The sequence below is a fragment of the Canis lupus genome, chromosome 5 (assembly GCF_048164855.1).
Source record: "Canis lupus baileyi chromosome 5, mCanLup2.hap1, whole genome shotgun sequence".
NCBI classification, from domain to species: domain Eukaryota; kingdom Metazoa; phylum Chordata; class Mammalia; order Carnivora; family Canidae; genus Canis; species Canis lupus.
In genome coordinates, this window is record NC_132842.1 from 25,434,747 (window position 1) to 25,459,449 (window position 24,703).

General features: G+C 37.7%; 1 protein-coding gene and 1 long non-coding RNA gene across 5 annotated transcripts in view; one reads left to right on the forward strand and one right to left on the reverse strand.

Annotated features, from left to right (window-relative positions):
* USP6NL (USP6 N-terminal like) overlaps positions 1-24,703 on the forward strand; it is a 169,200-nt gene that overhangs the window by 95,649 nt on the left and 48,848 nt on the right. For 3 of the 4 annotated variants that reach the window (XM_072825843.1, XM_072825845.1, XM_072825842.1), the window contains 4 exons: positions 1,186-1,253; positions 3,261-3,343; positions 12,079-12,118; positions 21,653-21,733. In XM_072825843.1, coding sequence (XP_072681944.1) covers positions 1,186-1,253; positions 3,261-3,343; positions 12,079-12,118; positions 21,653-21,733 — 272 coding nt within the window. Of the gene's footprint in view, positions 1-1,185; positions 1,254-3,260; positions 3,344-12,078; positions 12,119-21,652; positions 21,734-24,703 lie in introns of those variants that run through there. The other variant, XM_072825844.1, reaches the window with a different exon arrangement.
* On the reverse strand, positions 13,737-18,333 carry LOC140632905 (uncharacterized). Its single transcript, XR_012030550.1, has 3 exons — positions 17,411-18,333; positions 14,405-15,124; positions 13,737-14,004 (listed from the first exon to the last, which is right to left on the reverse strand). It is a non-coding gene; the product is annotated as an uncharacterized lncRNA (long non-coding RNA).

A 24,703-nucleotide genomic window follows, 5' to 3' on the forward strand; every position in this document is an offset into this window, starting at 1 on the left:
TCCCTGTATTAGTGAGTTTCAAGAAGAATGGATATAAAATATATGTTCCACCTGTCATCTTTCCCCGGAAGTCTTTTCTTGGGTCTTTAGTAATCATTTTTATAAAGTAATCCTTAAAATTATGGGCTGTGGAGTCAAGACTCTATGAATTTGAATCCCAGTTTTGCTCTTTACTTGCTTTTTGACCTTAGACAAGTTGGCTGAAATCTCTAGGCCTCGTTTTTTCGTCTGTGTGATAGAATTCATATGATATCTATTTTAGGGTGTCATTGTGAGAAATAAATGTGATAAGGCATGTAAAGTGCTTTTCACGGTATCTGCTGCCTGGTGATATCTTACTATCTGCCTGGAAGTTAGGATACCGATAGGCTTGCGGCTGCAGTTGTTACTCTTGGGAATTTCTTGCTCATGGCCTTTGCCCAAATTTCCAGTGGAATGTTTGTCTTTTTCTTCTTGATAAGAGGTGCTTTTAATGTAGTCTGTTATTGGTCTTTTGTTTTTCTTTACAGTACTTGGGATGTGTAATCATATGCATACTATTTCATGTTAACGATGTCTGCTGCTGCTGTTCTCAGATTTGTGTTTCTCAAAGATACCTGGTGGTAGTAAGACAGAAGGATATATGTGTGTGCAATAAAATTGGAGATTATCATAGTAGTTGAGACAATTGATGAGGAGGACCTCAGAGGCTAAATGAAGTAATTATTTTCATCATGTAGGGGAAATAATTTTTTTAACTCCTTAAGTATATCTTACATTGGTTTGTTTTGTGGACAAATTACCTCAGTTTATAAAAGCCTTCTTGAATGTTCTTCTCCTCACATACCCAGAGGGGTTTCATCTGAAAACTTAGAGCTTTCAGTTTGTTTCTACTTTAATACTTACTTCTCTGAAATTAGATCCAAAATTGATTCTTGAGGGAAGATTTATCATCTCCCCTAAGTTAATGACATGTTAACAAATCTTTTTTTTTAATATCATATATACTATTGAAATGATAGATACATTGATATCTCAAAGTTGTAGTTACAGATATGTAACTTGGCCTTTTAAGTTTGATTTTGCTAGTTTGTCTCTTTAGGCAGTACCAATTTATTGTTTTATTTTTGTTTTCTCTTAGTTTTATAATTAATTAACTTTATGGTTCTTTAAATAATGGTTCATCTAAATTTGATCTCTCCACAGATTCGGACCAGGATGTAGCACTCAAACTTGCCCAGGAGCGAGCTGAAATAGTTGCTAAATATGACAGAGTAAGTATTTATACTTACTCTTTGAGTAAGTTTTATTAGAAAAAACATATAAATAGAAATGGATTTTTTAAGAGCTTAAATTATAGAAGCAGTTTGTTTATTTCATGTGACAATGGAAGTCATCTTTTTTCTCTGACTCATCTCCAGATTTTCTCTACCTCTTTCCCTCTGCTCCAGCCACTCTGGTCTCTTGTGGTTCTTCCACCACACCAGGCTTGCTCCTGTCTCTGGGCCTTTGCACTGGCTATTTCTTCTGACTAGAACCCTTGTATTCTGGATATTCTCATGCCTCATTGCCTCACCTTTCTTAGATCTTTACCCAGATGCTGCCCTCTTAGTGACATCTTCTCTGACCCCCCTTCCCCAGCACTCTGGATCCCTGTACTCTTTATTTTGCACTATAACACTTACTCTATCAGCATACTTTGTATTATACTTATTTTGGTTTTTTTTGTCTACTCTCCTGGAATCTAAATTGTGAGGGTAAGGATTTCTTTTGTCTGATTTACTCTTGTATCCAAAATACCTGGAATAGTTCCTGACTCATGCTAGGTATTCAGTAAATATTTGAATATGTCAGTATATAGAATTAAAGACCCATTTTATTTATAATTTATATATGCTATTAAAATTTTAACATAGATCTGAAAATTTGAACTTATGCATTATGTATAGTCTCCCTTAGTATTTTATCTCTATGTTAGTTATGGAATCTGGTTTTTGATGCCCTAGAATATCACAGTTGTTGACAATTTACATGTCTCCTCATTATTACTTTACCTCCTGAGGTCTGCAATGGGTTGTAGGTGGTGATTTATAAATGTCATGTTTTATGTTTGTATCAGTTGCATGTAATTTCATATCTGTTATTTTTGATTATTTGAGAGAATAACAGGAGCATGAAATTATAGAAAGCCATCTGGACAGTACCCTGCTCCCAAGGAGGCATGCAGGCAGGCAGTGCTTCACTTAATAGTTACCTTCCTAGAGTTTGTTTTTAAACTGATTATTTGGAGCATCACAATTTCCCATTATTGTGAATAGGTTTTAGGGTAGTCTGTGAAAAACCTAATTAACTTATTTAACTGCTTAACTAATATAAAACCAATAGAACTGTCATTTCAATTATGCTTGCATGTGTTTTTTTTCCATGCAGTCAACACTTAGTGACTAGGCTAGCCCTCATGCAGTCATTGATCAAATATATGTAGATAGAGGGGTCCACAAGACAGGTAGGCATTGAGTTTAAAACTTGATGGATTGCTGTAGACATCTGAGGTTCCTCCTCTAATTAGAACTAGTTAACGGCCTCAGCAGTATAGAGAGAAGAGTAGTGGGTTGAGGGCAGAGCACTGGTAGTTAAGAGGGACCTATAAAGACCCATTAGAAGAGTTGGATGGTATGAGGAGAAGCAAGAGAGGCTATGGGAGAGAGGTTGAGGAATGGGGAGTGAGCAACACTTGACAAATGCACTGAAAAGAATCTACTAGGTAAGAACTGAACAGTGTCCACTGGATTGGACAATGACAGCTCATTTTTGACCCTGGCAAGAATAGTGTCACAGTAGCTGTGAAGTAAAGAAGGAGACAGAAAGGTGAATAGCTTACTGTACTGAGGAGTTTGGAGGAAAAGGCAAGGAGTAGTTCTTTTCTAAGACATGTTTAGTCAAACATGTTGAAGTTTGGCAGTTTTTTTCTTGAGTCACTTTCTTACCTTTCTTGCTCTGTCTTACCCAGTTGGTTTCTCACACGAACCCAAGTCTGATCAGGACTCCACTGCATGTCATTGTTCTGTCATACAGGATCTTCTGAAGCTTGTAATTGGGAAATACGGATTCTATTGCCAAAAGTAGTTTGGTTTTTTTAAAGTTAATTTAGGGTGATAATGCCTCATTTCTAACTCATTATTAATTCATAAAAAATACTGTTTTGTGGTCTGTTTTGCGGTCTGTTTTGCATATTCAGTTTTATCAATTCCCAATAATACCCTTCTTTATCTCCATTACAGGGACGAGAAGGTGCAGAGATTGAACCTTGGGAGGATGCGGATTACCTTGTTTACAAAGTTACGGACAGATTTGGCTTTTTACAGTAAGTTGCATTGACTGAAAGCAAACTTTTTTATTATAATGTTTTTATGGTGACCTATTATATTGATTTTCTTTATTTTTAATACCATACCTGTGAATAAGATTCCAGGACGGGTCCTGCAGTGTGCCTTTTGTTTTTCAATTCCTGGCATTTTTAACCTCTATGATTAACATTGAACTATAGTTAAGAATACAGTCTTTAATATTTGGTATTTTAGTAAGAACATAAAGTGCAAAAAATGAGTTGTATTAATAATTTAGCAGAATTAAATGGAAATGAATAACAATTTATATTTCAAAAATAATTACAAAACATTTCATTTTATGTAAATGCATTTTAAAAATAATTAGCCATTAGAACTTCAGTGTTATGCAGCCTAAAAATGAACAATGAAAGGAAATACTGTTGATCTTTCCCATAGTTATAAATGCCTTCGTGTTATTGCTTCTCAAAATTAATTCCATTTATCCTTAGTATGTTATATAAAGAGTTGAGAGAGGTCTAGACTACTGTAAAGTAAAGTGGCTAAAGTGATTTTGATTCTTGAAAACATCCTGCTAATGATGCCAGTCTGCCTGTTCTAGTTCTGTGTTGTTTGGGCAGATCCCTTCAGGCTATAGTTTGTTTGGTTCTGCCAGTTTAGTCGCTAATTCCTCATTCATTACTGTTTTCCAGTCTCATTTATTATAAATAGGAAAAAGCCAGAGTTTTTTTTATTTTGATACATGATTACATTTTGAAGGAAAAAAATATTTCTTGATAGTTCATAGCAGAAACTTGTAGCACTTAGGCTTTTTTTTTCTCTTTCTGTTGAGTTTTCTTGCATTTAGAAAGTATTTTTTGGTATCACATGGGGTAAACAAGCAAACAACAGAAGAGAAGCAGTTCTGTGGGTTAGAGAATGTGTGTCCTTGTGGCTTCACTGGTCCCAGTTAACCCTTTTATACCTCATCTGTAAGAGAGAATCATTAACTCCTCTACATACTTTAGAGTGTAGTAGAAGCTTTGAAGAAGTAAAATGATAGAAAACTGTAGAAAGGTCTGGACAAATATAAGGTGTTATTATTATACTTAATGACATTAACATAACCAGAGTGTTCTCCTGAGTAGTTATAATTAGAAGACTTTGAACTTGAACAGAACAGAGTATTTAACTATGAGGAAACACTGTTCTTAAATTAAACCCCCACTTCTACTTTTTTTTTTTTTAATAAATCAGACTTGGCCACAAATGTGGCAGGAAATGATTACATATTTGTGTGGGTTACTGTGCAGATCTAAGGTATGTGAATGAAGTTTTAAAGGACAATTTGAGCTTTTAGCACTGTCAGCCTCAGTGGGTTCCAAACTTGGCCTGCACCCTAGAATGAGCTGGGAAGTTAAAACAAAACATTTTTAGGCTCTATCCCAGATTTTGATTCAGAAAGTGCCATACAACTCAGCTTATTTTGACCTCCTCAAGTGACTGTATATTGCAAGTGAGGCATCAAAAGTCTTGTTTATATCATGAAATGGTCCAATAGAGTACAGACTACATGTGAAAAACCTGTCCTTTTCAAAGGGATCTAGTGATTGCCTCCAGTCTCTTTTCTCTTTGCTTGAAACCTGTTTAGTCAGTCCATTATTCATCTTCATAGTATTAGCTAGTATTTATTGAGCACTTACTATGAGCCAGGCACTGTTCTAAGCCCTTTTCATAGATGACTCATTCATTCTTCTCAAAAACTCTTGGGATAGGTACTCTTTTTTCTCTCTCTTTAGATGAAACTGGAGCAGAAAGAGGCCAACCAGCTGGTCCAAGTTGTGTTGACAGTATCAGATGTGGGATGTAGACTGTGGCAGTCTTACAGCAGGGCTGAACTTCTGCATTTACTGCCTTTAACTACTCTACTGTATTTTAACTAAGAGAAACACAAAAGTGCTTTCAGATGCCTAGGAAGAAATTTGAAGGCGATCACTTGTATGAAGGTATAGTCAGCTAGCTAAGCTCACCACTTCTTTGAAAATGAAGCCAGTTGGTACCAGTTCCCCTACTATCACACTGATTTTTAAATTTATACTGTGGTGCAGTCCTGAAGCATCCAGCACAAATGAAAATAATGAAGCATAGAAATGGATTTTAGTGTAATGTTAGGCTTTGTTGATTTTCACCAAAGTCATTGATTTTTGTTACAGTGCCTAATTTGAGTAAAACACTTTCTTTAGATGTTGCTGCTGGTGCCTTCCATTGCTTGTTATAGTAGCCTGAAGTTTTTTTGCACTATTTAATAAAGTCACTTGGCATAGGCATTTAGATATTGCTTTCTGTTACACCTTGATCAAAGAGCATTTATTTCTGCTACTTTAGCTCTTTGCAGTTTTTGATTGGTTCTGTGGTGAAATTGGGTTTTAATTGTCAATGTCAATACAATGGCCAAGTAACTTTGTAATCTTCTCTGAAGACTGCTGACTTCATATCTAATTATAGTTTTAGTAACTTAAATTACTTGTTTATGATATATGACAGTATTCCCTTCACAAGTGAGGTATAGGGCTAACTGGGCTTTATAACAGATTTCACAATAAATATAAAAACTGTTGCCAAACCAGCTTGGCTTGATGCTGCAACAGGAAAGTCTTTGTTTAGGATTCAGAAATGGGGAGTTATCCCTGGTCCAAATGCCTGTGACAGAGTTACATCTGGAAAATGGAGAAATCAAGCTTATTTAAGAGAGAAATTTCGAAATTTGAACTTTCAACATTTTTATCAAAAATAGGCACTGTCTGTTCTGCTTGGAATGCTTGGAATTTGGATAATGATAGATATAGCGTTTAGGTCAGAAGTTATTAATAGAAGTAGAAGGGAATTGTGTCAAAAAAAAAGATAAAATTAAGACCAACCTTCAGGTTTTCAACTAATCAACACATATATATTTATAAAAGTTAGCAGATTGTCTGTAATATACTAGGACTATATAAATATTTGAAAGCCAAAATAAAGGTGTTTTTGTTTTTAAAGAACCTCTGTTTAATGACAATAGCTTGAGAACTTCCTACTCATCTAATCCTTTTGATTACAGTAAATCTAAACTTAGACACAGTTTACTACAAAAACAAAATTTAGTCTATATATTCGACTTACTGATTTTAATAAGTTCAGTTTTAGTTTCCAAGAGAAAGTTTATCTCACAGAAATATGTCACCTGACATATTGAAAATTACAGGTACATAGACTCTAGTTAATAATTCTTTTTAGTTTATACCAGATGAAAACAGTTTGAGTAAAGGCCCCTTTCTTTCCAGGGATGACTGTGTTGTTGTTTTTCTTAACTGTGTTTCTACGAGGCATAGCTTCTTGCTGCCAGCTTGGCATTTTCTTTTAGCAACTTCTATGTACCTCTTTCCTTTAGAGGACAAACCTTTGTTTTTTAAAGTGGGGGTAGGCAGACATATTCTGTGAGGAGCCATATAGGCAATATTTTTGGTTTTGTGGATCATATGATCTTTGACATAATGATTCAACTCTACTGTTGTGGCATGAAAGCAACCACAGACAGACAATACATTAATGAGCATGGTGGTGTTCCATTGAAACTTTATTTACAAAAACAGGCAGTGGGCCAGATTTGATCCACAGGGCTTAAGTTTGCTGACCTAAAGGAATACTCTGCACTCATCCAGACTTTGGTCTTTCCTTTCTTCTACTTGGAGAACATTAAGAGACAAGATGAAGATGCATATATGTATGCAGGCATGTGTTCACCCTTCTTTCATACATCCATTCAGCAATGTTTAGTACTCTCCTTCAGCCTGCCGGCCATGGTGCTTGAGGCTGGTGCAGTGCTTTTACATTGTGTGTTTTGGACATTGTGTGTAGCTTTTGGTAAAGAAGCAATCCCCTGCTTTCTCCCTAGAAGGCTGTAAAAATTAAGCAAGCCATCACAGAAATTTGAGGAGGAAAAGTTCTATGGCGATCAGTGTTGTGCACACAGCAGATTTTGTATAAAGGATTTTGGGTATGGAGCAATAATAATGCAAGAAAATCCATATAGGAAAACCTGGCCACATTCTTTCTCTTTGATCATCTAAGGCATCTCAAGACTATTTTAACAATTCAGCATCCATCGAATAGGGAGGGAATGGACCTCATCATGGATAAAGCCACATAAGACAGACTCACAGCTAACATCAGATCCAGTGGTGAGAAGCTAAAGCTTTTCCTCCAAGATCAGGAACAGGACAAAGATGCCCACTCTTGTCTCTTTTATTTACATAGTACTAGAAGTTCTAGTCAGAACAATTAGGCAAGAAAAAGAAAGGGCATTCAGATTGGAACAGAAGAAGTAAAATTGTCTCTATTTGCAAATGAAATGTTCTTATATATGGAAAACCCTAAAGACTCCACCAAAAAACTACAGAACTGATAAGTGAATTCTGTAAGATTGCAGCATACAAAATCAATATACAATAATCAGTTGCATTTTTATACATAGTAAAGACTATCAAAAAGAAATTAAGACAATAATCCTGTTTATAGCTGCATCAAAGAGAATAAAATAGTTAGGAATCAATTTAACCAAGGACAAAAAGACTTATACTCTGCAAACTACAAGACGTTGATGAAAGAAATGTAAGATTATACAAATAAATAGAAAGAAGTTCCATACTCATGGATTGGAAGAGTTAATTTTGTTAAAATGTCCATACTACCCAGAGCTATCTACAGATTCAATGTAATACCTATCAAAATGCCAATGGCATGTTTCACAGAATAGAACGTGTACAGTCCTAAAATTTATATGGAACCACACAAAGACCAAAATAGCTAAAGCAATCTTGAGTAACAAGAACAAAACTAGAGGCATCAAGCTTCATGATTTCAAACTATATCACAAAGCTCTAGTTGTCAAAACATTATGGTATTGGCATAAAAGTAGAGACATAGGTTGATGCAGAGACCTATGCATTGAATTGAGAGTCCAGAAATAAACCTATGGGTGTATGGGCAATTAACTTATGGCAAAGCAGCCAAGAATATAAAATGGGGAAAGGACAGTTTCTTCAGTAAGTGGTGGTGGGAAAACTGGGTAGCCACATGCAAAAGAATGAGTGGATTAAAGGGCTTGGAGGTAAGACCTGGGACCATAAAATTCCTAGAAGAAAATATAGGCAGTAAGCTCCTCGAAATCAGTCTTGGTGATGATTTTTTTGGATCTGGTACCAGTAGCAGAGGCAACAAAGGCAAAAATAAACAAGTGGGACCACATCAAACCAAAATGCTTTTGTACAGCATTAAAAGGGCAACCTAACAAATGAGAGAAAGTATTTTCAAATTAGATATCTGATAAAAGGTTAATATTCAAAATATGTAAAGAACTCATACAATTAAGTAGTAAAAAACAGTCCGATTAAATAATGGGCAAAGAACCTAAATAGACATGTTCCCAAAGAAGACATATAAATGGCTACCAAGCACATGAAAAGATGTTTAACGTCATCAGTCATCAGGGAAATGCAAACCAAAATCACAATGAGATATCACCTCATACCTGTTAGAGTAGCTATTATCAAAAAGACAAGAAATAACAAGATTTGGCAAGGATGTGGAGAAAAGGGAACCCTCGTGCCCTGCTGGTAGGAATGTAAAATGGTACAACTACAATGGAAGACCTTATGGAGGTTCCTCAAAAGATTAAAATAGAACTACATATGATGCAGCACTTCTACTTCTGGGTATTTATCCAAAGGGAATTTACTATGTCAACAAGATTTTATACCCCCTTGTTCATTGCAATATTTACAATATTATTTACAATAGCCAAAACATGGAAACAACATAAGCTGTCCATTGATGGGTGAATGGATAAGGAAAACACACACACACAGAGGCATAGAGGCATCTTATTTAGCCACAAAAAGAATGAAATTTTACCATTTATGATAACGTGGATGGACCTTGAGGACATTATGCTAAGTGAAATAAATCAGATAAAGACAAATACTGTATGCTATCATTTATATGTGGAGTCTAAAACAAAAAAATGAACTCACAGATACAGAGAACAGGTTGCTGGTTGCCAGAGGTAGAATGGAAGTGGTGGTAGTGGGAGGTAAGCAAAATGAGTGAAGATAGTCAAAAGGTATGAATTTCTAGTTATAAGGTAAGTCAGTCCTGGAAATGAAGTATACAGCATGATGACTAAAGTTAATAATACTCTACTGTATAATTTGAAAGTTACTAAGGGGGTAGCTCTTAAAAGTTTTCAGCACAAGGGAAAAAATAGAAAAATATGTAGCCATGTATAGTGATGGATGTTAATTAAACAATGTAGTAATAATCAATTTGTGATATATACATATATCAAATCATTATGTTGTATACCTAAAACTAACACAATGTTATATGTCAGGCAAAAAATTAAAAAAAATGCGTATGAAAAAAGACTTGGTTAGTAAGAATTTAGTAACTGTTGGGGGGTACGATGGCATTCCTGCACAGGCAAGCAGATCCTGGTAGAGTTGTGACAGGCCAAAAGGAAATAATGTAAAATATCAAGGTGGAGGGAAATCCAACACCAAGTCTCTCTACTTTTGCGTAGTGCCTAAGGCTGACTTTGGTTGTGTGTATGTTCCTGCATCTCTCTTTTCCAGAGTTTTTTTTAGTAGGATGGTTCAATGTTAAGGTGGGGTGAGATGCTGAGAGCAGTCCTGTTTCATCTTGAATTTCACAGGTGCCTTCTGTAGGACCTGACTGACACAGGCCACATAGCCTGAGCAGATGGGTGATCAGCTCCATTCCATAGACAAGTGCAAAACTTGGTTCTGATTCAGTGTTGGGAATAGGCATAGTGCAGTTTGTTAGTCTTGTTTAGTCAATAGGGGAACACCAAAGAAATGTACCCAGCACCTTCCTTTGGTAAGCAGCTAGAGTTGGCACTTCATTTGCTGTTAGGAAAGTTCAAATAAACGGTTACCAGGATCTGCTCACATCAGCTGTACTAAAAGTTATTCTTGCCCGGGGCAGCCTACTCACCCCAGAAATACATTCTTGGTGTGCACAAAGGGTGTCAGGTGTTCTTGTTCTTTCAGGGTGTCCCTGCTGACCCTATGCACCTAAGAAATTATTTCCAGGGGTGTCGATAAGCTCTTTTCTGCTAGTATGGAAGAATGGATAGATGCACTTTTAAATTGGAAGTTACATCCTGTGCCATTCATACATCATTGGCTCTAGTAAATTAGGATTACAGATTAGCAGGGAAGTGTAGACTATGAGCATAATGAAAGATATAAAAAAACCAAGGTGTCACCTTCAATAAAGGTGAGTGGACACTTTACATTAAAAAACAAAAGACTTACGTATTAAATCCTCAAAGGTTTTTTTTTTTTTGTTTTGTTTTTGTTGTGTTTTTTCCTTCTTGAGAATTGGTTTCTCAGCCTTTTCTTCATATACTGCTGTACAATCTGTAGATCTTGTTCATCTTCATTTGAACCCACAGGACTGGGGAGGGGGAATTGAGCATCTCTTCCTTGCCTAAATGACTGTGACTAAGAGAAATGTTAGCTTTCTTATCTCTGAAGTGAGGGGTTTGGACTCTCCAAGATCTCTTCTGGCTGTTAAACTTTGTCAGTTCCATCGCTATACATTGGTTTGTAGTTCACCCAAGGCCTCTTCAGAGTAGCCAAAGAGTGCCTTTAAACATACTGGCCTCTTGAATACTAATGTGTTGTACTCTTAAAAGAATCTGTGTGATTGCCAAAATAGGAGTACTACTGAGGTGGCAATTCAAAACATAGATCTTTGGTATGGATAGCTCGTTGTTACTGGTGGTTCATACAGCAGTCTTAGCACGTTTTAAGTTAGAGCTGATACCATGGTATTACTGTATCAGAGAAATGAATTTGATCTTTTGTTGTACATTTAAAAATCTCAAGCCGTTTAAGTTTTGACAAGTGCAGTTTTCCTGATTTAGAGAATTAGATTTTCCTTTTTAACTCATAAATCCACTGGAGGCTTTTTTGTTTCCTTATAACATTTTTTAAAACAATTATTTGTTATAGGCCATAGTTAGAGCCAGAGAGAGGAGATGATGATGTAGAGTAGAGGTTGCCAAACTATGGTCTGCAGTCACATTCAGCCCACCACCTGTTTCTGTAAACGTTTTGTGGGAATAAAACCACATTCAGTCTACATATTATCTGTGTCTGCCTGTGCAATACATCATAGTTGAATAATTATGAAAAAAGCTGTATGGTCTGCAAAGCCTAAATGTATTTACTGTTTAAATATTTGCCTTTGCAGAAAAAGGTTGCTGACTGCTGATCTACAGTAGTGTTGTCCAGTAGGACTTTCCTGCAGTGGTGGAGATAGTCTTTCTATATACACACTGTTGAAAATGATTGCCTTTATCTGCATAACTGTCATACACTTGAGCTGGGGCTAGGGTGAGACTGAAAAACTGAACTGTTCATTTTATTTCATTTGAGCCTAATATTTAAGATTTAAGAAATAGCCACATGTGGCTGGAGATGATTGTCTTGGAGAGTATACGTCTAGAGATTTGAAGATAGGGGACCTTGTGGGTTTAGAATAGCTAATTGTTTTCTGTTGAATTTGGTAGAATGGAAGCTTATATAATGTGATCCATCCTTGTGATGATGATAAATGGTTATATATCCTATGTACTTATTGATACCTAATTCTTTAAAAATCTCACTATGATTTCAGCTATTTCACATATTCTGTATTTCCTTTGCAGTGAGGAGGAACTCCCGTATCATAATGCAGCTATGGAACGGGTGAGTCTGGCTCTGCATGTGTTTATCATTACTAGTGAATCCTATTTATCAGAGGAATAAAATCTCCACCTTTGTGATTGCCATGCTATATGTAAATGGTGCAGGCATCCTAATTTAACCCAAAGTATATCACTGTAAGAAAGTAATTAATGGTGAAACAATTTTAGGAGATTTTTGGAACTTCTGATAAATATCTGAAAAAAAAGAAAAGTAGCAGTTACTGGAGACTTGTATTCTAGAAAGTTCTCAGTCTAGGTAGGAGTGCTTCGAATGTAGAGCCTTTGAAGAGCACAGGTGCTTGGGGCCTTCCTCAGTCTGTTAGGTCAGACTCTGGGCAGGAACCCAGGTAGATCATTTGCAGAAAGCTTTACGAGCGAGTCTCATGCACTCTGTAGCTAACAAAGCAGGATTCTAGACCAGTGGCTTTGTGAAATAGAACTATTCCATGAGGTTGTAACCAAATTTCCTACAAACAGCAACAACAACCACAACAATAGAAGTTTGCTTTAGTCAAATAAGTCTATTGGCTTCTAAGGACTTTAAGAAATCTCAGGATAGTAATGTAAGTAAAACCTGTAATTTTTTTTTTTTTTTTTAAGTCAGTGTGTCCCTTGTTCACAGCACTTGGCTGGTTCCATAGCTGCATGTACATGAGAACTAGGGATTGAATGTTTTAAGATGGGTCAGAATCTCCCTCCTCGTTTCTCTCTCTCTCTCTCTCTCTTTTTTTTTCCTGTACCAGAAAATGAATTGCGGAATGAAAGACAGGCCACTGGTTGGGATTATCTTGAGTTTGTTGATGTTTAATGGGGGAAAGAAGCTGGGTTTCAGACAATGGAGGTAAAGAATTGGAATGAAAATTTGAAAAATACTTTAGAAAATCTTCCTAAAATCAAAAGTTTTGAAAAATAAGAGAATGAAGCATACCTTTAAGATGTAGATGGAATTGCCATTTTAAATATATAAAGATCCTTATAGGTACTTCCTGCAGTTGAATTCTCTTAGACTGCCTCCCAGTATCCTAACCTTGATGTTTTGGCAAATGAGTTTCTTACAATAGATAAACTATTGAGTAACAGCTGTGTATCAGGCACTGGTAGGTACTGCCTGGAATATGAGGGTCAAAGAAGAGGTAGTTTCTGCCTTCAAGACACTCACTGTTCACTGACTAGAAGGTCAAGTGAGACGCTAGCTGGGAGATTATTGGTGGCTTCTGTCAGTCTACTTTGAAATGGAAGTCTGAGGATCTGTTCCCACTCTGCCTATTCTCTCTCTCTTGTCTAGTGTCCTTCTTCACTGATCCTTGGACCTCAATGATATAAGAACAGTTACATTATCTCTCATCACACTCATATCTTCATTCCTCTCTCTTCCCAGCTGAAATTCTCCTGTAGGTCAGCCAGTACAATCACTCGCAGACACCTTTAAAACCCTCACCTCTTTTTCTTCCTCTGGACTGAAGTCCAGCCCTAATTCAGGCCAATTCTCTGCCTCTGCAGGTGCCTGCACCTACACAGCTAAGTGTAACAGGGAAAAGACACAACCATGCTGACTGCTTTCACTTTATTATTATTTTTTTAAATTTTATTTATTTATTCATGAGAGAGAGAGAGAGAGAGAGACAAAGAGAGAGAGGCAGAGACACAGGCAGAGGGAGAAGCAGGCTCCATGCAGGGAGCCCGACGTGGGACTCGATCCCGGCCGGGTCTGCAGGATCACGCCCTGGGCTGAAGGTGGCGCTAAACCGCTGAGCCACCTGGGCTGGCCTCACTTTAAATTCATGATAACAAACTTCAACAGGACACTAATGCTGCCTAGAAAGCATGTTCTTTCCTCCGTAAACTTCAGCACCTCCTCTGTCCTCTCAGCTCACGTTCTTCATATTTCTTATAAGAAAAAAGAAGCAATTGGAGAACTTCCACAACTACACCTACCCACCTGTCTTTATTTGTACTTATAGGCTCTAATCACTGAGCGCGTTGCTTGTTCAGGGCCATCCCTCGAGCTATTCTTCCCTTCCTCTCCTGAATTCTTTCTCATGCTGCTTGATTGTTCCCATCAGAGTAAAGTTTATTATTTCTCCGGTAAAGCAACAATACTACCAATTTGCTTTTGTCCCATTTCCTCCTCAGAACTGTGATTCCTGTAAAACTCCTTGAAAGAGGTGTCTGGACTCTCTTTCTCATTTCTTTCCTGCATTTCCTTCTTGCATCCATTTCAAAATGAGTTTTAACTCCCCACCTTTATTCCCACCCCCTCCTGGCCTGTCTTAGAGTCTCTAGTTACCTTTATACTGTGACATCCAGTAGGCAGTTTTCTGTCTTCCTCTTGACCTACCAGTGGCTTTTGACATGCTGGCTACAGTCTCATTCTCACACATTCTTTCTTCCTGACCTTCAGGCCCTCACGTGCTCCATGTGTTCTTTCCTCACTGGCCACATGTTCTCACTTTCCTCTGCTCGTTCCTTCTTATCTCCTCCATTTCTGGACTTTGAGGTGCCCCAGGGCCCAGGTCTTAGACTTCTCTTTCTTGTCTGTATTTTTTCCTTATTGATTTCATCTCATCTTTTGGCTTAAAATGCCAGCCGTATGTTGATGACTTGGCTCCCCGAATCTCATACTTCTATCCCTTTATATACATTTAAATGTCTACACTTAAATATGTGACTTACTCTGTGCACTTAGATATCTAACAAATGTCCAAACAGGAGTTTCTCTTATTCTCTTTAAATCCATTATGTTAATAGACGTCCTATGTCAGTAAATGGGAGCTCTGCTTTTCTGGTTGTTCAGTCTAAAACTTCTAAGATATCTTTGACTTTCCTTCTTTCATACTCTGCATTTCATCAGTCAGCATTCCTGCGAGGTCTTCCTTCAAATGTAATAAGAATTTGATGACTTACATCACTACTTCTGTCACCTTGTCCACTAAACCTCTTTTATGGAGCTTTCCATCTTCCTGCTTCTGCTCTTGTCCCTCTTTTTTCCCCACAATCTTTCTGTTCACTGAAAGAGATAGAATAAGTCTGTTAAAATAAGTAAGATCATGACCCACTGATTGGAATATTGTGTTGACGCTCAGCCATATCCACAGTAAAACAGTCCTTAGAGAGACCTTCAAAATCTTGTTTGACCTGCTTTCTATGAAGGCTCTGCCTTCTTTTCCTTACTCGCTGGTTCCATAGGGTTCCAGAGCATGCCAGCCATATTCCTTCTTTGGCTTTTTCCTTTCCTGGGGTGCTTCCTCCCTTTGCCCCTGCGATAACTATGAGACACATTCCATTTTCTTTGTTACTTACTCAGGTCACCTTCAGAATAAGACCCTTCTCCCTGGTCATCATATCTGAAATTGGGAACTCCCTCCCCTCACACATGTTAATTATCTCCCTCCTTCCTCTGGTTTTCTCTTTAGCATTTAACACTATTTCACATTCTAAGTAGTTACTCACTTCTTTACTTTGCTCACTAGGATGTAATCTTTATGGGGGGTGGTCCCCTCTTCTTTTTACTCCTGTAGCCCCAGAACACAGAGCCTTGCAGAGGGTGTATGCTCAGTAAGTGGTGGCTAAATGGAAAATCCAGGGAATGTAATGGCTGCTTTATGACACTAAATATAGTGACTTAAACACTTTTGAATGTTACAGTGGCCTTTATTTGAGAGATTAGGGAGAGAAGAAGTAGAAGGTGTCTTTTAACAAAAAAATCCATATTTGGCAAAATAAAATCTAGCAACCCCATATAGATTTCTGCCTTTAGTGCCCTGCTTCTCTTTCTCTTTCATATAATTTTCTGGTGCAGAAAGTCCAGAAGTCTGGGAACTGGTGATATGGCTGATTCAAGAAAGGTGACAGTGAAGGAAAAAGAGATAGAAGACAAAAACTAGTGGAAGATGCATGCTTGAGGGAGGTTGTTTTTAGATTTTTGTTTTTTAAGAGACTTGCCTGTAGAAGAAAAGACCTACCCAGTGCAATTATGCTTGTAATTAGTTGGTTATTTACTTTAAAGAATTTAATAGGAAGTCACTAAAAAAAAATCTATGCATACTTTAATAATTTAACATAAGACATAGTTTTATATTCATTTGCCAATCTTTTACTAAGAAAGAGGCTATTCCATTTATGCCTTTTGTATAAATTTTGTATAAAACTGCTTTCCTATTGCACTACCTGCCTTGTATACTTTTGGTCTCTTTAAAGTGGAATGAGAACTTTAGGCAAACTCAAAGCAACCTAAGACTGTAAACTTTTTAGTTTATCAGAATCTGCGCCCCACCCCTCCGCCCCCCAGTTTTTCTGGTTTTAGTTCATTTGTTCTTCAGCCACTGCGTAGTCTTAATGGCCAAACCTGCAGTTTCCAGGAAACTAATAAATTCTGCATGTATTACCACATTGAATAACATCAATGGAAACAGTACCTTGCTGAATTCTACACGTGTTTATTAATCTTTACAAAGCATACACTTGAAGCATGCACTTATTGCCATTTGGAAAGGCTTTTACACTAATGCATGGTCAAGTAATCAGGGTTTTAGTTCCAGCTTTGACATGTGTTATTTTACAGAAGGCAATTCTCTGTTTAAAATAGGGGTAGCAATAGGCAGTCCCTCATAAGAGGATTAGTGTTGATATTTGCAGAGTGCTTTGGATTCCCCCAAACAGGCATTTGAACAAATAAACAATCACACTTATTATATTTACTCAGCAGAGAGCAATATTAATAATGGATTATATTGTTTCTTTGAGCTTATTGATGTTTTTAATAAGGAGGAAAGGGTATGTAAGGCTGTGAATTTTCATGAATTCAGCTATTCCTTTATGTAATGCAGTATTTTGCATAGCTTATGGAAAATTGGAGTCTATTCATATCTTTAGAATCAGTATCTTACTTTTATGTGGTGTGAAATCTTACTCAAAAGACATGACCAAAAGACTTTTCAGTGTCATTATTCTGTCAAAACAGGACGCTTTCCTTCCTATACTTCTTGTCCTCTCCTGACCTCTGCTGGCGAGGTCTAGATGTGTGGAACTCCAATCCACTCCAGTCCACCGTCCTGTCACTCATCCTGATACTCAAATAGGAGAGACAGAAAAGCATCTGAAGACTTGAACTTTAGTAGAGTTCCAAAATTTCTTATTCTAGAAGAGAAGGCCATTCAATATCCTAAATGCGTTGTGTGTACGTGTAGCCATTATTATCAGGGTTCTTAATCAGATTAACAATGGGAAGAACCTGGGACTAGACAGGAGATAAGTTAGTACCATCTGGACGGTTCCACAGTTGTCAAGTACTTACTGTTCAGCTGGTCCTGCGTAGGGTTAAAAATATAGTCTGAGGTCACTGGAGACTGAGAAGCAGCAACGAAGACATTGGTCCCAGCCAGTTTTAATCCTTACACCTTCCTTGCCCAAGTAGGAGGGGCCCATCTGACTCAGAGGAAGCGTCATCGTAGGACAACCAGGTGTCAGACTGCAGACTTCAAATGGAAGTTTAGTCCTTTTCTGAAAACAGCTCATGGGAAGAAAAGTGCACAACAATGTCAAAAGTATTTATGATCTTGGTCCATCCATTCATACTCTTTCCTCTTCTTACCACTCTACCTCTGGGATCACAGAATGCTGTTAATGGTTTCACAGTGCTGTTTACTTCTCTTTCCTTATATAAATTGTGTTTAACTTTAAAATACTTATTTGAGTTTTTAAATATAACTACTACTATTTCAGGTGATGAAATTAAAATAGGAATATATGATATGGTTCTTGTTCTCAAGGAGTCTATACTTGAATAATTATAATTATGATAAGGTTTGGGTTTAAGGCAGCTAAAATTTAGGGCAGCTCTTAGGTGTTATGACAATAATCATAATAATTATTATTTTGTAGACCAGACAAACTAAGATACAGAGAAACTAGGTAACTTGCCCCATTCAGATTTGAATCTAGGCCAGCTGGGTCCTTAGTCCATGCCGTGAAATGCTGAGGAAACAGTTAATTTTGTTTGGAGCTTGGAGGCATTTGAGAAAGGTTCCAGACCTTTGACATTTGACTGGGTCTTGAGAGGATGCATTTTACCAAACAATGGTGGGGAAGAGCATCACAGGCAGACAGTAGCAAACTTTGGTTAAAGAGGCATGAAGATACACCATGTACCGGGGATGACAAATATTTCAGAGCAACCAGATTATACAAGTAGTAAGATGTGAAACTGGAAGGTGAATGGGGCCATGTTGTAAAGGGTCATCCATGGAGAAGTTTGAACTTTATTTGCCGATAGTGGGTAGCCATGGAAGGGTTTTTCACTGTGATGCATTTAAAAAGTTGTGGTCGTGGTGGAGGTGGGACTGAAGACCATCCGGGCTCCCAGTAAGGACTCAGTGCCTTCATCTAGGGATAAGGATTGCTGAACTGGGGCAGGGGACATGATGGATGCAAGAGAAATGGACAGGACCAGCAGGAGTAGGGAGTGATGCTATTAATTTATGTTTGAGAAGAACAGGGTGATAGCAGCATGGTCAGGGAAATAGTTTTGGATATGTTGAGACTGAGTATGTGCTGAGCCTGTACGTCAAGATTCTCACTTGCTCTTATATTCTAGTTTGTCTTGGTATTACCGAGTCCATGACAAGATGGAGTTCCTTAGCCTGTCTTTCTAGAGCATTCAAGTTTACATTTGCCACCTGTGGTTTCAGTTACTTCTTACTTCAGAATAAGTTGTGGAATAGTTAGTTGTGGCATGCTTGGTGATAAAGTATATTTTATGCACGAGTTACAGATTCATGAGTGGAGGAGAACAGTCACTTGGATCAAGTCAGGTGTGGCTGAATTGATGGCATTATGGAGTTAACATTTAAACCTGATGGACCTACTGATACATAATTTTTAAATCCTGCAGCCAGGAGCTTTTCCCAACATCTGTCTTTTTTAATCTTCCCTGTAGGGGAAAGAAAAGAATACTTATTAATAGTTTTTAAAATTGTGTGTGTGTGTGTGTTTTGTCCTTGCATGCTAGTGTATATAGCATTTAAAATAATCAATGTATATGATAAGAATTAGAATACAGAGTATGCCTTTAAAAAAAAAAAACAGAGTATGCCTTTAAAAAAAAGAGTAGTTCTTAAAGTGATTCATTGATAATTCATAGTCATAAAAATGAAAGATAGCAAGAGACCTGCTAGGTCTCAGCAGGGTTGTTCCGGCAAAGTGTATGTTGTTATACTCTTGGGTTGGCTTGAATTATTTGGTATTTTTCTGTTGGTGCAGAAGGGGACTGTGCTTTGAAGAAGTCAGGGGAGGAAGCGCAAGAGAACAAAAAAAATACTAAGCTTAGATCAATCTTAATTTTTCACAGCTTGGCCTTCTCTAAAGTCACATTTAGCAGAAACATTAATTAGATTTCAGTGCCCCACTGAGCTTTAAAATTAAACATATTTTTGGAACCATCTGCAACATTTTATCACTAATAATATAATGAAGAATATGCTTAGTCTTTTGAAAAATGGGAATTATAACAGTATGTTTTGCTCACTTGTGATCTTTTATTATGAAAAACCTATCACAATTTTTAGAAAGAGTTAAGAATTAAAGAGTTATAAAAATATGCCTAAAAATAAAAATTCTCTAAAAATATTTTCATTTTTGGAAAATGAGGATATTTTCCTAAAATCAGGATTTTCTTTGGGATTTTATGCTTCTTTTACATCTAAAAATATTGATGATGGGTTTTTGCCATCTGCTTGTGAGGCTGGATTGAAGACCATCAATATGGAGCCATTGCTTTCATCTGAAACTGCAATCACCTGAGCTGAGTGGAGGACATGAGGGAAGCAGGAGACCTAGCTGTGGTGACTCAGAGTGTAGGTCCTGAAGCCAAGCTCCTGGCCGCAAACCTCTCCTCACACTTGAATTTACTGGATATGGGAATCTGAAAGTCCTTTAGTGACCTTGTGCCTCTGTTTCCTTATTTATAAAATAGGTATGATTATATGTACCTCACAGGGTTGTAATGAGCACACCGTTTTGAGCATAAAGTAGATCTTCAGAACTGTTTTCTTTGCTGTCTAGTCTTTCATTTCCTTTGCTTTTGATTCATAGACCTTTTACACTTACAGAGGTCTCCAGAAAAGAAAATGTGGGCTCCGGGAATTCATAAAATAGTGGAATTTCAGCTCACTCATAAGAAACAATCACTTTGGGTTCTTTTCATGAAAATGAAATCGTTAGTTAGGTGCCTGCTCTATTTCAGCACACTTCCGGAGGCTGGAGAAAAAGCACGTCAGTTATGCAGCATTTGTGGGCTCCCTAGCTCAGAAGCCCAGGAGGAGTCACTCCTGACCATCTAGTCACAGACAGGTCACTGTCATCTTGGATGAGGAGGAGGGTGTTTTTCCCTCTCTGAAAGGATGGATTACAAGTGTGCCTTCTGAGGGTTCAGGCTTCCACAGCAAAGGGACAGAGGAGCTGTCCGTGCCCAGATCCTTTTCTAAATTTACTAATTAAGTCACTTTACCACTTTAGGAGTGAATAAGAGATTGGATAGCAGGCCAAAATAATTAGGAAAAAACACCCCTTCTCTTGGTAACCAAAGAAGGGAGGAAGAAGCATTTTCTGTATCACCTTCTTCATTCCCTGGCTTTGCTCTATTTCCAATTTGGTGTGACACCCAAGACCCCTGCCTACGTTTCCAGCCTCATCTCCTGATGCTTCCTCTTTTTAGCCTTTTAGAACTACTTGTCAGCCTTCCAAGGTGCTGAACTGTTTCAGAACTGCATTTGTCCATGCTTCCTAGAATATGCAGTCCCACACTGCACTTGATAAAATCCTAATAATCTTTCAATTCTTCATTTAGGGCTTACCTTCTTTAACATCCCTAGGTGGATTTGACTGCTTCTTCCATTGTGATCTTGTTGTCATCTTTTTCTAGACCTTATGTTGTCATACCTGTCACAGTACCATCTGTGTCCATGACAGTTGCCCTGAGTTTCCCTAAACTTTCTTTAGGGCAGCAACTTGTACTTACTTTTGGATACATTTTTCACTAACATACTGCTAGTTAGATATTCATATTTCCACAAATACATACCAGTTCTCCTTTAAAGAATCATCTCAGTCACTGAAAACATTAAGATGATAGAATTCAGTAAAATGTAAAAGAAGAGAATGGAATTTTGAAGTTGTTTTTTTATTGCTGCATAAAAAACATTGCAAAATATTTTAGAGTTTCCTTTTGATTTAATTTTGTAGACCACATAGAGTTTTCAGGAATTAGTGTAAAAGCATTGGAAAATTTAAACGATTCCTCTCCTTCTACCTGTCCCATTGGAACGTCTCCCCTGTATCTTAACTCCAGCTATGGAATACTATTGCTATAACTATAATCACTTATCTAACTTTTTTAAGTTAGAGTAGTATATTTGCTATCTAAGAGCTTAATTTTTTAGTAGTTTTTTTTTAACAGGATTTTCTTTGACTTTTTTTTTTGGTAATTTGTAAGTATGGAAGTCTCAAACAGTAACAATAGATTTCAATTTTATTTTATTAGCAAAAGCAACTGGAAATTGAAAGAACTACTAAGTGGTTGAAAATGCTGAAAGGATGGGAAAAATACAAGAACACTGAAAAGGTAATTAAAATAATGTTACTTCTATCTGAAATTGTACAAATTCAATGTGGATTTTCCTGATAAAAGTTTCTCTTAAATTATAGAAGTATTGAAGCTCTTATTCTTTTTAAAAATTTCAGTATAATTTAATTCACTGGAATGCCTCAAACTAGGAATCTTTATGTTGTAACAGAATATCCGATTCAGATAGGTTTCAGCAATTGAGAGGATATACCAGGTAGTCCAGAGATAGGATGGTTACGGAAGTGATTTGCTACAGACCCTCCATCGCATTGCCTGTGACTTAGTTTCGTTCCGTCTCTCTTCTCTGCCATCTGCAGTACCAATTCTTACCTTGAGGTTGCCTTTCCTCTGGGATCACAATCCTTGCAGCAGTTCCAGGCTTCATACCCACATAGGTCACACTGCTCAGGAAGAGGGCTGGCCTCTGAAAGCTTTCCCTGAGGCAGAAGCCATCTCCTTTCCAAAAGTTTCTAGCAAACCTCCCCTTAAATCTTTTTGCCCTGCAGAGTTGGTGCTAAGTTTTAAACCAATGAAAACATAACACACATACCTATTTCTGTCACCAGCAGTCTCATCACAGAAGTCTTTAAACATTGGGAAGCTGTGAGGTTCATGGTGGTAGAAGTTTTTTGAAAGAGAAAAGAGCTCTCTGGAGAAATAAAGTTGGAAGTGTCAGAGCTAGCCTAAGTGAAGCAAAGTTAAGTCCTTTACTTCAGGACTCCTCAGAGTCTTTACTATCATAACACATGGTAGGAGGACCCACCTTCAAGAGGGACCTTTAACTGAGTGAAATGTATTCGACTGTGAAAATCTTTTTGTCATAGGGCATCTCACTGGGCTAATGTCCCTTTTCTTTTGAGCATCCTAAATACCCTCATTTGAAGTCTGTTGAACTGTTACTATTTTATTTTCATCAGGAGTAAGCTTGCGTTGGGGTTGTCAATTTTTTTTTTTAAAGATTTATTTATTTATTTATGAGAGAGAGAGAGAGAGAGAGGCAGAGACACAGGAGGAGGGAGAAGCAGGCTCCATGCCGGGAGCCTGATGTGGGACTCGATCCTGGGATTCCAGGATCACGCCCTGGGCCAAAGGCAGGCGCCAAACCGCTGAGCCACCCAGGGATCCCCAGGGTTGTCAATTTTATTAACGGTGTGTTTTAGCATTAGATTGGAACTCAGGATGTTTCTTTGAGAGGAATCAGTTCCAGATAGAATGTTAGTGACAGCATCTGTGCCCTTGTTCATTATCACGCTGTCTCCCAGGCTGGCCTTAGGTTGGCACCTGCTTTACCTCATGTCTTTGTGGAAAGATTGCTCACGTGGTGATCACAGGGTAAATGTCGATGCGCGGCACCCACGCTTTCATCTCAACATTCAGTCTAATAAGGTAGTTGTAGAATTATACGGCTTTATGTTCTTCTCAAGGATACATACATCTATGAAAGTATGTAAGCCTGTGTAGAAATGAGCAATTCTTGCAGGCCATTATTCTGACAGCAACTCTGCCTAATGTAGTTCCCAGTAAGAGAGATTTTAACAGAACTGTTTCTTTGATGTATAATTTTAAAGCACTTTTCCATAACTATAATGCTAGAATTATTTGATGATATATATGGTCCAATTTGGTGTGCAACCGAATGTGCCTTCTAAAAGAATTGCTGCTTTCAATTTGTACCTAGTTTTAAATTGCACCAAGGCAAAAAAAAGTAGCATGTGGTTTTCTTCTCTTCCAAGAGGAAGTGTAAGTTTTCTCTTCACAGATTCCTTACTTTCATAATGGTAATACAAAGAAATTTCTAAAAGTATCTTGAAATAAAAATACAGCTGTTATAGAGAATACATAGATTTTTAGAACCCAAGTTTTAATGAAAGACAATTTCCATTAAGGTTGCTTGTGTGGCCTGCGTGTCTGACGGTCCTCACAGCACCTGTGTTCGGTAGTACTGTGTTTTAGCAATATAGTCTATTAAATGAAGACATCTCTGTTAAGTGGAGACATTATGATTTAATTAGTCATGATGTAATTGTGTGTCTGAGCTATGTCACAGCAGACCTACAATAGATATACTTTCCTTTTTGTTTTAAATCAGGTAACTGGATGGACCTTGTATTAGTTAGCATTTTATTGTACTGATGGGAAAATGGAAGCACAAAGTTGAAAAAGAAATTTCTCAAGGTCATATAGCTTGTTAGCCGCAAGCAGAAGATCCCCATTTCCAGGCTTGAGGGCTCGTTTACTGTACCATCTTCCATGTTCCCTTTCTCTTTTGGTGTTTGTCAATAGAGGGAAATAGAATTTAGTTATAAGAGCCAATAGGGCCTTGGGTATGGTTTAAAACTTTTTTAGACCCAGACTTGAGGGACTCATGCCTATATGGAGGCAGAGATGAAGGAGTTAATGAAGCAGGGATGCTGAAAGAAAATGGAAAGGTGGTAAACAGATCAGCTCAGCGTGAACTCTTATTTCATGGTACATACTTGCCATCGTGCAGAGCCCCCAAATTGAGCCTACCAGGTGGGCTACAAAGCTGACTCACTGGCCAACGTCATGATGTGGACTGGCACATTCAGCACTATTTTGAAATCACTAAGGTTAAAAAAGAGGTTCTGAACATGTTAGGTCAGTCAGTAGAATTGCTTTTTAGCTGATGGATATTTAAATATATCTGTGTGACTGAAATAGACTACTTGATTCTGTTGGCAAGGGAACAAAGATGCTAAAAGCAAAAGGTAGATTTCAGGGAACCTTAATTTATTTTTTCTTAAAGATTTTCTGTATCATAGCCATAAAATAATCATGGTTGTTTTAAAACTGTGCTCTCGGGATCCCTGGGTGGTACAGCAGTTTGGCGCCTGCCTTTGGCCCAGGGCGTGATCCTGGAGACCCGGGATCGAATCCCACGTCGGCTCCCGGTGCATGGAGCCTGCTTCTCCCTCTGCCTATGTCTCTGCCTCTCTCTCTCTCTCT